Raw genomic sequence first — 13,545 nt, forward strand, 5'->3', positions numbered from 1 at the left:
CCAAAGAAGGAACAATATTTCATTTCTGGGGTGGCCAGGAGAGGGGACACAGGGCAGGCCAAAGTATGAATGCTCATGCTGCCCACACGGCCTGCTAATTTATGCTTTCCCTGCTGTGGTGAACTCACCGGTACAGGCTCTGCCCTGCCAGGGAGGCCCACAGCTCCTCGCTGCTCAGCCTGTTCCTGCATCAGTCAGTTCAGGAGCAAAGTGGTAGGGACAGATCCGTGTTGTGCTCTCTGGATCAGCCCCTCCAACAATACACCTAATATTCTGGAGTCATGTGAATCCTGTCTCTATCTCACAATTGACTCAGAGGAGGAGAGATGTGATAGTCATTTTATAATGAAGTGACTGTAGAAAACTTAGTGGAAGAAGCCTGGATACAAAGTTAAATATAACTGGATGTCCACTACACAAAGCGTAATGTAAAGGGTCTAAATGTTGATTCACATTATGGATTATTGTCTAGCTAGTAAATAACAGATGAGTTAGCACTATACCTACTGACCTGAGGGATGTCTGTGATACATTAACAGGGGAAAAAAAGAAGAGCAGTATATACAGTATGATCCCATTAAAAGGGGAGAAAAAAACATGTAAAGGTTAGGGGCAAAAGTTCTAGAATCAGAATGCATGGTTTTGAATCAAAGTTCTGCCTCGTTGTTCTAAGTAGACTGGCCATTTACTTAACCCCTCTGTATCTCAGTTTTCTCATCTGTAAAATGGGGATAAAATATTACCTTTATTAAGTAGAAAAAGGAGGTTTGAGATCATTGAGTCCAGTGGTTTTCATACTGGGAATGACAGAAGCCACAACAGTGCTGAGGTGACGAATGGGTAAATGCACTGAGCACAAATGCTCAGTAAGTATTAGCTCTTGTTACTACACGTTAGTGTTATGAGGCAGAGTGGTCTAGAAGGACACACACCAGACTGTTGACATGAGTTACTTCAGTTGGCCTGCAACTAGAGGGGGATTGGGAGGGTATGAAAGAGAAAATGGAAATGAACAGACACTGGGAACCAAAGAACATGTTCAGATGGCAGATGAGATGCTCAACAGCAAATGTCACGGGGAAGTGCAAATCCAAACAACAATGAGAAACCACTACACACCTATTTCAAGGGCAAAAATCCAAAATGCTGACAACACCAAATGCTGACAAGGATGTGGCGCAACAGGAACTCTCATTCATTGCTGGTGGGAATGCACAATGGCATAGTCACTTTGGAAGACAGTTTAGCAGTTTCTTGCACAAGTAAACATACTCTTATCATATGATCCAGCAACTGCCACCTTCCTTGGTATTTACCTAAGTGAGCTGAAGACTTACGTCCACACAAAAACCTGTACGTTGATGTTTAGAGCAGCTTTATTCATAATTGCCCAAACTTGGAAGCTACCAGGATGCCCTTCAGTAGGTGAATGGATAAATAAATGGTGGTGCATTCAGACAATGGAATAGTATTCAGCACTAAAAAGAAATGAGCTACAAGTTATAAAAAGACATGGTGGAACATTAAATGCATATTACTAAGCGAAAGAAGCTGATCTGAAAAGACTGCATGCTGTCTGATTCCAATTTTATTAGACATTCTAGAAAAGGCAAAACTACTGAGACAGTAAAAAGGTTAGTGGGTGCCAGGGGTTAGGAGGGAGGGAGAGATGCATAGGCAGAGCACAGAGGATTCTTAGGGCAGTAAACTACTCCATATGATGCTATAATGGTAGACACATGTCATTATACATTTGTCCAAACCCACAGAATATATAACACCAAGAGTGCACCTTAATATAAACTATGGATTTTGGGCGATAATGATGGGTTGCTGTAGGTTCATCCATTGTAACAAATGTACCCCTCTGATGCAGGTGCAGGACACTGATGAGGGAGTGGGTGTGGGGGGATATGTGCAGGGGGTGGAGGGGTGGATGGGAACTCTCTGTGCTTTCAGCTTAATTTTGCTATGAACCTGAAACTGCTCTAAAAAATAAGGCCTATTAAAAAAAAAAAAACACACTGGGAAAGGGGAGAACCCTAAATGTTAACCGTAATTGCCCCCAGGTGATGAGGTTATGGATGGCTCTTTCTGCGCTTTCCACATTTCCGTCTTGACTCCTAGCCTGTGCTCATGACGGTCCCTCTGCCTGGAACATTCTTCTCCCTTCTCTACCCCAAGGAGAAGTATCTGCTTATCCTTAGGATCGAGTTCAGCTGCAATTTTTTCTGGGAAGTCTTCCCTGATCTTATCCGTGCTTGACAGCACCTGGACCTCCACCAAGGGGCACATACTCCATGGTCTTATGATTGCCCCTTACCTTGTATGTCTGCCCTGCTGGATGTGAGCCTTAGAAGAGAAGTCTATTTTATTCCCGTTGTAGCCCCAGCACCTGCTGCAGCGACAGGCACAGAGTCATTTCATGAATATGAATGAAATCAGGACAAATGTAGAGAAAAACAAAATCAGCAGCACAAAACTCAAGGTGAAGAGAACCCAAACAAAATGGTGAAAGTGGGGAATGGCAATCCCAACAGTTGTGGTGGTCCTGGAAGCAAACTAAGGCTTCGAGAGAGATGACAAGAAACGAGGAATAGATGCTGATGGGCTCGTGTCAAGAGTGGTACGTTGCAATGCAAATCAGGCCAGGGCAAACGGATCTCCTTGACGTGTCTCCAGGACTGGCATGGTGTGACAGTGCAGGTCAGAGTTAATAAGCCCATCATAGAAGGAAGAGCTGGGACCTTGGTCTCAATGGTGAGAGCCTCTACCATGTGTACTAATGGGCCCTGCAATGTCCATACTCCCTCCAGCACCAATCACTGCCAACAATCTGTTGATAGCTCCACAAACGCTTGCTTGCTTAAGAACCTCCTTTCAGGGAACCCTTCCATGTGTATGTTTTTTTTGTTTGCTGATGGGGAGCTGCGTTGGGGGAAATGATGTCAGTGAGATCATATCATAGCCTTTCGTTTCTGCACTTCATCATTCCAGGTGGCCCACAGTTCATCCAAAGACAATAATCCCATCCAGGTCTACATATCCTATTATTTTTGGAAAACCAATATTGTTTGGAAATGGGGAGGGGAAGGAGAATAGAAAGAAACGAATGAACAAAGACCCCTCTTGATTTTCCTAATAAAGATCTATCTGGGCAGTGTAATCTGGAGGCAGGTCTGCCACCCTACACGCTCACCTTTCTCCCACTAGTGCAAAAACACCTCTATGTCCTCCTCATCCTCAAGCCAAGCCCCCACATTTGAAGAGCTTTTGGAGGCCCCTGGAAAACTCCGCAGTGCTCTATTTGCAAGCAGGGCCAGGATTATTCCGGGGCCAACGTTTGCCTTCACTCTAGTCCCCAGTGCTGCCTGCACAAAGCTCTGGATCTAATTTCAAGAATTCATCTGCTCCAATTTTGTCTCCTACCCGAGGTCTCGACCCTCAGCCAAATTAAAATTAGTTGCCCTGAGGATCCTAGAAGAGGCTCATTTCAGAGCAAAATGCCTTCTTCCAGGCAGCGCCAATCAAGCCTGTAGTTAGCATCTATGAATTTCAACTCTGAGAACTGCCTCTGCTCACGTGGCCCAGAGGAATCCGTCTTTCACGGTGGCCCATATTTGCCGTACTTGAGACAGGCCTCTCTAGAATTCTGAAGTTGTTTCTCTCAAATCTCATTTTTAAAACAATCACTGCTAAGTTTTTCTTCCAAAGCTGCCTTGAGAATTTCTTCCTGAAACAAGAAGAGTGATTGCTTCTCTGAAGAACGCAGGTTGCAAAATCTGACAGCTAATGTGCAGGCAGGACTGAGGGGCAAGAGGTAAGAGTTCTCCTCTGCATTCCATGCCCGATTCACTGAGAAAAAAGGGCAACAGTCAGGGGCCTCAGTTCTCATTCCTGTCTGTGAAATGGGACAGTATTCATTCTCTTCTCTATCTTATTAGGGTTTGGGGACGGTACTGCATTGGGTTAATGTTTTTGCTCTCTGGAGAAACAGATGTTACTTGGTGAATGTCATTCTTATATAATTTACCTTTTCTTTCTCAAGACTGTTACAGTCTTTTTTTATTGGGGGAGGGGGAATCACGTTATTTTCATCACTGAGTACAACACTGAGGAAATTGGGATATTGGAGCATAAACCATTGTGGTCCAGGATTGGTTGTGTTTGATAATGAGCTCTCTTTAGCAAGAAGTTTGCTCTTTAGTACCATGGAAAATGATGTATTGAGAAGCATCCTGGGGGGTAGAAAACAGTAATGTGCTTCTGCAGATGTTTCACATTAACAGCTAAGACGAGGGGACAGGCTGTACTGGGAGTGCAGAGAGGGGATTCTTGTCTCTTCTCTGCAACCAGCTGGCCATGCGCTCTTAGTTAAGCTTGTCCACTGCTCCAGGACTCAGGTTTCCCATCTGTACAATGAGTAGGCTGTTACATCTCCAATTTTCACACATTTTTAAGCAGTGGAGTTCCTCTTAGGGAACAATTTTCCAGAAACCAAATATAGACCATGCCAGGAGAGGTATGTGAACCCCACCTGCACCTGTGAGGTTCTTCACAGCCCTCACAGTGCTCCCTGACGCATTCCCGGGCCCCCTACTGCTCAGAGGCACATGTTCAAAGCCAGTAGCCTTGGATGACCTTGAAACTCTTTTCTAACCCAACAAGTAGAGCTGCTGTTTCTCATCTGGATGATGCCGGGTTCACTCTCCCTCTGGAGGACTAATGCCTTGTGATGCTCAGAGATGGATCCTGCCAAGTGTTATGGGTCTGTCCCACGCTTCAGAAAACAGGCGACAGGGACCTGAACCTGAAACCCAAAGACGTGGGCCAGCGCCAGTCACCAAAGGAACCTCTGTGTCTTCCACAGCCACATCTATCTCGCGGACTGAAGACGACCCTGTTGCGAGTGATGCTTTTCCCCGTGTGCGGATACAGCCGTAGCTGCCATATATTTCCCCTTCTTCTCTGCCCCCCCTCATTCATTCATTCACTAATTCACAAACATTTATTAACCACAAATGGTCTAATGAGGAAGCCTGATAATGAACAGGTCAGCAAACAGCCCTGTGACCCTACGTGGAGAAGGGAGCACAGCGGCAGGGGCGGGGGACCGAAGTGAAGATGAAGAGGAGCCCGGCGCTTCCAGGATGTCCTGGCCGAGGGAAGAACACGAGAAGACCCCAAGGCCGGATGGAGCCTGGCGTGCTCCAGAACAGAGGGCCCTGCGGCGGCTGGTACACGAAGAAGGGGAGCAAAGTGCAGAGGGCAATCCGCACGGCTGTGGCTCTCAAGAACCTGAGGGAAGGCTCAGGCGCTCACCCCGAGCAGCAGGGGCTGTGTCTGCGCAGCACAGTAAACAGACGTCAGTTAATGACTTAAGCAATGTGCTCATTTATATTCATTTTCACCACCTGGCTGAGAGCCCGTGGCCTGGGGGTGGCAGGCCCAAACTGGGGGAAGGATGAGGTTGGGAGAGGAGGAGGGGTAAAGGACGAAAGGCAGGAAAGGCAACGGTAGAGCACGGGTCTGGGGCTCTGAGTCCACGGGTCTGGGTGTTCTGCTCACTGGCTGTGTGAGTCTGGGCCAGTCACCTGACCCCAACTCCTCGTCGGAGACGCAGAGACCCCAGGGCCTCCCTCAGAGGCTGTCGTCAAGAATAAATGAGATAATGTATGGGCCTGGCACATAGAAATGGTCCCCGGAATGGTGAATGGATGGGGAGACAGTTTAGGCGGAAGGTGGGACAATAGCACATTTTTTTAGTGCTTTACAATTTGCAAAGCCCTTTCACCCACGGAAAGAGGGAGACCATACCTCCATGTCTGTACATTTATCCCTGACACCCCCTCCAACAAACTAGCCGTAAATAATGTTAATAGTAATAATGATAATACCAAGCTTAAATGTTTATTTCTAATGTTCACTTTGTGCATTGTACTGTCCTAACTATTTGACATGTATTAACCCACTTAATAGTCATATTAAGAGGTAGATTCCCTTTTACAGATGAGGGAACTGAAGCACAGAGAGATTAAGTGACTGGGTCAAGGTCACAGAGCTAATAAGTGACAGGGCCAGGATCAAAGAGGTAACTATTGCTAAAGAATGGTGCTACAGACACAAGGAGACACACCCACAGGTGACTTCACAGACCTCACTTCAGGGACACAAATAAATCTCATATAATGGATGCTATTGTAACCATGGCGGAAGTACTAAGGGAACAGAGGAAACGAGCTCTGATCATTTAGTTGTCAAACATGTATTAAGCACCTACTATATGCCTAAGGAGTTGAGGATATGTAGTGAACAAGACTGATGGGGTGGTCCCAGCTCTCAGAATGTGGAATCTGGTAGAGGAAACATACGACAGGCTAATGTTTACACACACAATGCTCACATGTTACACTTATTTATATTTTAATACTGATGTGATAAGAGCAAAGAAGGAAAAGTAAAGGGTCCCATGACAATGAGTGTATGTCAAGAGTTCGGGGAGAGGGCTTCCCTGGTGGTGCAGTGGTTAAGAATCCGCCTGCCAATGCAGGGGACACGGGTTCGAGCCCTGTTCCAGGAAGGTCCCACATGCCGCGGAGCAACTAAGCCCGTGCGCCACAACTACTGAGCCTGCGCTCTACAGCCTGCGAGCCACAGTTACTGCAAGCCCGGGCACCCAGAGCCCGTGCTCCATAACAAGAGAAGCCACTGCAATGAGAAGCCCGCACACCGCAACGAAGAGTAACCCCCGCTCACTGCAACTAGAGAAAGCCTGCGCGCAGCAACGAAGACCCAATGCAGCCAAAAATAAATAAATAAAATAATTAAAAAAAAAAGAGTTACGGGGAGAACTAGAGACGTTAGGAACTGAGTTCAAAATATGTGTGTATGTATGTGTGTGTACACACACCCCCCGCCGCGTAAGTGGGGTGTAGTACTAAAACGGGGCAGCAAGCAGCTCAGCTTCGATTGTTCTGGAGTGTACTTAGATTCCCTCTCTTCACTACTTATTAGTGCCTCTACAAGAAAGTGAGAGAGGAAAGGGCTTCTCTGGATTTTCCTGCAAGTGGTGAAAGCTCTGATACAAAGAATAAGCTCGAGACCATTGGCTGGAGGGCAAATTCTTCTTGGATTTCATTTGTGCCTCCACCTCTGTGTCTCTTAAACCCATGGGTGAGGCCCATAGCGAAGAGGCTCTGCAGTGTGGTCTAGTGGTTAAGATCATGTGCGTGGGGTCAGACAGATGTGACTTGGTCACCACATCACCATCTAAGAGCTGTGTGACCAAGACCAAGTCACTTAACCTCTCTGAGCCTCAGTTTCTGCATCTGTAAAGTGGTGTGGCAGATACTGTAGGTGGGCTGTCCTGATACCTTCTCTAATCCACTTCTTTTCCTATTTCTACTAAAGAGGCCAAAAATCAGAACACTCACGTTTCCAGCCACCCTTGCAGATATGGATGCCCAAATGTCAGAGTTCTGGCCAAAAGTCTCTGGGGAGACTTTCCTGAATAAGAAGGCAAAGTCTTCCAAGGAAGAGGCTTTGTTCTCTTTGCCCTTCCTCCTTCTTCCTGCCTGGAAGGTAGACCTCAGAGGTACAGCAGCCATTTTGTAACCATGAGGATGAGGAAGTGGGAAAAGAGAAGAAGTCTGGTTCTCCAATGATAGACTCGAGCAGCTGTACCAATCCTGGATCTCATTATCAAATGAATGAATAAATGAATAAACCCCTTACTTGTTTGAGCTATTATTTAAAGTTCTCTATTATTTGCAGTTTAATGCACTTCTACGTTGATACAAATGGGATAAAAACAGAACCTATTTCATGGGTCGTTGTGAGGACTAAGTAAGATAACTTGTGTTCAGTGCCAGGTTCATGGCCTCAAGTATCAGTACATGGTGGCCCACATGCTGGCGCTGCTGAAGATGGGAAAACCTACCACCCCTTTAGCAAGTCACTGAACGGAGTATGGAGGGTGGGAAGCTGGGTGAAATGGGCCCTACCTCGGTCACTGAAGTCATCCACCAGGACAATCTCGGCAATCAGCTCCGGGGGCGAGCGGTTCAGCACGCTGTGAACGGTGCGGAGGAGGGAGGACCAGCCCTCGTTGTGGAAGGGGATGATGATGCTGGTGTTGGGGAGCGTCTCCAGGTAGCGTTTGCTGTTGCAGCTGGAGGGAGACACGGGGGGACAGGGAGAGGACAGGTTCAGCTCTCATGCTACCAGGAGAACTCATGCATGTGGTTCAGTTAACTGCAATTCCTACTTCCTCTCCAGGCTTCAGGAAATGAGTGAAAACTGGGGACATCACGGTCACTTCACAACTTTCTTCTACTTGGCATCCCAAAGTCCTGCCTCTAATCCCTGCACACAGAGTGCACAGGGATATACACACACACACGACCCCCCCACCCAGCTTTGTACACGAGCAGTTACAGAACAACAACCCCCAACAGTGACAGAGCAGCACCGGGGTTTGGTGCTTTACATGCACTAACTTGTTTATGCCTCAACTGTGATAGGAACATGGTTGTCCATCCTCATGATTCCATGTAGAAGATAGTCCTTTGGTAACACTCTTGTCTCTCTCCCCACCCCTTGCACATTCCTCGCTATGGAGGAGAAACCATGTGTCCTTAAACCTGGAAGAATAAACTGGGCTTCACTGGCTTGGCCCCTCTTCTCTCCCTCCCTGGGCTATGTGGGCAGAGGGCACATTTTCTCCTTTGCTTTCCACCAGCCCCATGGTAAGCTTGGGGGCAGAAGACCCTGTTCCTGTGGGCCTTTAATATCATGGTAATACCCCAGAGAATTAACATAGTTACTTAGTATCAGCAAATATTTAGTTGGTGTTCAAACTTCCCTGATGTTTTTGTGTCTGGTTTGTTTAAATCTGCATCAAGACAAGGCCCACATTACTGCTTTTAGCTGATGCATCTCCTAGGTCTCTTTTCCCCTTACCATTTGTTTAAGAAACTGGGTCATTTGTTCTATAGTTGATGTGGTGTCTGCGTTGATGTGGTGTCTCTCAACATGTTCCTCTGTTTGCCCCACTTTGCCTCCTGTAAACTGGTAGTTAGATCTAGAGGCTTCACCTAATTCGATGAGGTATTCTGGCAACCTCTTCACAGGTGCTGGTGTGAGCATTCCTTGGGAAACACATAATGTCCAGTTGTCTTTCCTTTTGTGATGTTGGTGGCCAAAGATGATTTGCATCTATATCCTTTATTTCATCAGGGGTTTGCAAAATGGTGATTTCTAATTCTATCATTCTTTCTTTACTAGCTGGAATACTTCCATGGAGAAAAACTTTACCATGTCAACTATTTGGCTACACTGAAGTATAGGAAAGATAGGCTAGGTTCTTGATTCTTAATTTACCGATTTTCAGAAGGACCTGGTTCCCTAGCATCCTCCAAAGATGGCCAATTATTTGTTTTCATTATGAACTCATAAATTTTAACATAATTAATATGTTTCAATTCAATGCTAGTATTATTCTTCTTGGTTTCCAAATAAGCCTTTTTTTTTTTTTTTTTTTTTTTTTTTTTTGGTGGTACACGGGCCTCTCACTGCTGTGGCCTCTCCCACTGCGGAGCACAGGCTCCGGACGCGCAGGCTCAGCGGCCACGGCTCACGGGCCCAGCCGCTCCGCGGCATGTGGGATCTTCCCGGACCGGGGCACGAACCCGTGTCCCCTGCATCGGCAGGCGGACTCTCAACCACTGCGCCACCAGGGAAGCCCCAAATAAGCCTATTTTTAGCCCAAGGCGGTCTTCTCAAGTTGGCTCCTAGTCCTTTGCACATGGTCAGAGTACTGACAGCTTCTTTGTTTTCTGACAAAAGGTATCAAAAGATTCTCCAGGCTCAACTTGTATGTTTCCTGCTCTAACCTGGAATCAACCATTCTGCCAAGGAACCCTGGCTCTTTAATATTATCAATATAACCATTTAGATGCTGCAATATGGGCACTAAGTGCATTCATTACTATTATGTTGGTTATGGCTTCTATGCCTTTATGGTGGTCAGCAATACAAATATATTTTAATAGATATGAGTTTATGCTAAAATTTCATATATATACAATTTCATAAACATAAAATTACAGAGTTTTACTAAACCTTAATTTTATATTGTATCTCTTTTTTATTGAGATATAATTCACATATCATAAAATTCAACATAAAATTCACCCTTGTAAAGTGTATAACTCAGTCATTTTTAATATATCCACAAAGTTGTACAACCATCACCACTATCTAATTCCAGAACATTTTCATCACCCCCCAAAAGAAACTTTATATCTATTAGCAGTCACTACCCATTATCCATTGCCCCCAGTCCCTACCCATTATCCACTGCCCCCAGTCCCTGGAAATCACTAATTTCTTTTCTGTTCCCATGGATTTTCCTATCCTAGACATTTTATACAAATGGAATCATATAACATGTGGCCTTTGTGTCTGGGTTCTTTCACTTAAGCATAATATTTTCAAGGTTCATTCATGTTGTAGCATGCATCAGTACCTCATCCCTTTTCATGGCTGAATAATATTCCACTGTACAAATACAACACATTTTATTTATTCATTCATCAACTGATGGACATTTGGGTTGTTTCTACCTTTTGGCTATTATGAATAATGCTGCTGTGAAAATTCACGTACAAGTTTTGGGGTAGACATATGTTTTCAATTCTCTTGGGTATATATCAAGGAGTAGAATTGCAGGTCATAAAGTAACTCCATGTTTAACTTTTTTTTTTTTTTTTACGGTACGCAGGCCTCTCACTGTTGTGGCCTCTCCTGTTGCGGAGCAAAGGCTCCGGACGCGCAGGCTCAGCGGCCATGGCTCATGGGCCTAGCCGCTCCGCGGCATGTGGGATCTTCCTGGACTGGGGCACAAACCTGTGTCTCCTGCATCAGCAGGCGGACTCTCAACCACTGCCCCACCAGGGAAGCCCCCATGTTTAACTTTTTAAGGAACTGCCAACTGTTTCCAAAGTGACAGCACCATTTTACATTCCCACCAACTATGTATGAGGGTTCCAATATCTCCACATGCTCACCAACTCTTGTTATTGTCCATCTTTTTGATTATAGCCATTCTAGTGGGTGTGAAGTGGTATCTTATTACAGTTTGGTTTGCATATTCCTAATGATGAATGATGTTGAGCTTATTTTCATGTGCTTATAGGCTATTTGTATATCTTCCTTGGAGAAGTGACTAGTAAATATGTATTTCATTTTCATATTGTTCCTTGCTGGTGTACAGAGATATAATAGATTTTTTATATTGAGCCTGTGTCTTGCAACCTTGCTGAACTTATTAGTTCTAATAACATTTTTTTGGTGTGGATTCCTTAGGATTTTCTATACACAAGACAGCGTCATCTGCAAATAGAGATAGTTTTACTTCTTTCTTTTGAATCTAGATGCCGTTTATTTCTTCTTCTTGTCTAACTGTCTAGAAACTCCAGTATAATGTTGAATAGAAGTGGCAAGAGCAGACATCCTTGTTTTGCTCCTGACCTTAGAAAGGAAAGCTATCAATCTTTCACCATTAAATATAATGTTAATGTGCGTTTTTCATCAATGCTCTTTATCAGGTTGAGGGAACTCCCTTCTATTCTCAGTTTGTTGAATGTTTTTATCATGAAGTGTTGGATCTTGTCAAATGCTTTTTCTGCATCTACTGATATAATCATATGGGTTTTGTTCTTTATCCTATTAATATAATGTACTACATTGATTGATTTTCATATATTGAACCAACCTTGCATTCCTGGGATAAATCCTATTTGGTCATGGTGTATAATCCTCCTTATATGTTGCCGAATTTGGTTTGCTAGTATTTTGCTGAGGATTTTTGCAGCTATATTCATAAGGGATATTGGCCTGTAGTTTTCTCTTCTTGTTAGGTTTTTGTCTGGTTTTACATATTCTAACTCTTTTGCTAAAAATCTAGGTTCTTAACATTAACAGTTGCTTGTTTTTTTCCTATAATATATAACAGTTTCAGAAAAGCAATACTAATATTATTTCTAACAATATGATGACAGAAAATTTAAGATTCCTTTTGTTCTTCATTTCTTTCCATCTTTGGGGTATACTTCAACAGAGATATTAGGGATTTTCCCAGGGCCCAGAAAAGGGGAGCTGAGGACCAGGCAGGCCAAGAGGGAATAACAAAACTGCCTACCTTGGGACTTCCCTGGTGACGCAGTGGTTAAGAATCTGCCTGCCAATGCAAGGGACACAGGTTCGAGCCCTGGTCTGAGAAGATCCCACATGTGCAGAGCAACTAAGCCCGTGTGCCACAACTGCTAAGCCCACGTGCCACAACTACTGCAGCCCGCGTGCCTAGAGTCTGTGCTCTGCAACAAGAGAAGCCACCACAATGAGAAGCCTGCACAACGCAACTAAGAGTAGCCCCTGCTCGCGGCAACTAGAGAAAGACCGTGCGCAGCAACGAACACCCAATACAGCCAAAAATAATATATAAAATTAAATATTTAAAAATATATAATATATGTGATAAAATCATTAGAGGAATGTTAATTGCAGAATCTCGATGGTGGGAATCTCGATGAGTGTTCTGTGTGCAATTCATTCAAGTTTTCTTTGACAATTTTCAGAAAGAAATGCTGGGAGGAAAAAAACGGTCAGGGTCCACGGTCTCCTTAGCTTTAAATTCTACCTCTGCTAGCGGCACCAAGGGAAGCTGGGGCGTGGGACAAGGCAGGAATGAACCCATGGTGTCTGGCTGTGAGCCCAGTTACAGCTGCACGGACAGGGTGCCCCTAATTCTGGCAGTCCAGTATTGATGGGCAGACAGGTCAGTCTCTCTCTTTCCCCTTCTTTCACGTCCCCTCTTGCTCCTGCATCTGGCTGGGCTGCTTTTATCCAGGCCCCACCTCCGGGCCCTCCTCCGCCCCTTCCCCCACCTCTCTAACCCCCTTGATCATTTCAGCCAGTCTTCTGGGGGAGCCTTTCCAACTTCATTATGTCGACCTTCACAAATGAACGAAAGCACCTCCTCTCAAAAATCCCTTTCCCTTAATTTGGCTGCGTCCTCTGTGGCCAAGAAAGACAGGTAATATCTCGTTTTCTACAAGAGTTCCTGCCTTCCATCCAATTTTGCAGGAGGCTCACTCGTTGCGGCAGGGTTGGAGAGGGGGTTAGCTGTAATAAATTGCCTGGAGTCCATGGGGTGAAATACAACAGCGCTATTACGGCACAGAGAGCCCTGGCTCTCTTGAACCCCAGAGCTGGGGCCCACAGCCTGCCGCTAGATACACAAACACCATCATGTACTAAGGGAAGCAGACGATGCGACAACAGACTAAATTCACTTCTAGATTAACCCAGTCCTGGATTTAAAAATTATTCAGAACTTAAATAAAAGGCTCAGCCTTGATCATGTGCTTCTGGGGAGGCGAGGAGGGTCTACTCTTTTTCTCCCTCCTCTAACCGTCCACTCATTTATTTACTAAATAAACACAAAATGGCACTTCGACTTTTGCCACAGGCACTAGTCATTAG

At 45.0% G+C, this 13,545-nt stretch overlaps 1 protein-coding gene across 1 annotated transcript in view; it reads right to left on the reverse strand.

Moving 5' to 3' along the window:
* GALNT10 (polypeptide N-acetylgalactosaminyltransferase 10) overlaps positions 1 to 13,545 on the reverse strand; it is a 224,520-nt gene that overhangs the window by 78,441 nt on the left and 132,534 nt on the right. Inside the window, exon 4 of the mRNA XM_082836841.1 lies at positions 8,004 to 8,170. Within this exon, the coding sequence (XP_082692967.1) occupies positions 8,004 to 8,170 (167 nt within the window). The remainder of the gene's footprint in view (positions 1 to 8,003; positions 8,171 to 13,545) is intronic.

This window comes from Leucopleurus acutus, assembly GCF_964270905.1.
Source record: "Leucopleurus acutus genome assembly, chromosome: 3".
Classification (NCBI taxonomy): Eukaryota; Metazoa; Chordata; class Mammalia; order Artiodactyla; family Delphinidae; genus Leucopleurus; species Leucopleurus acutus.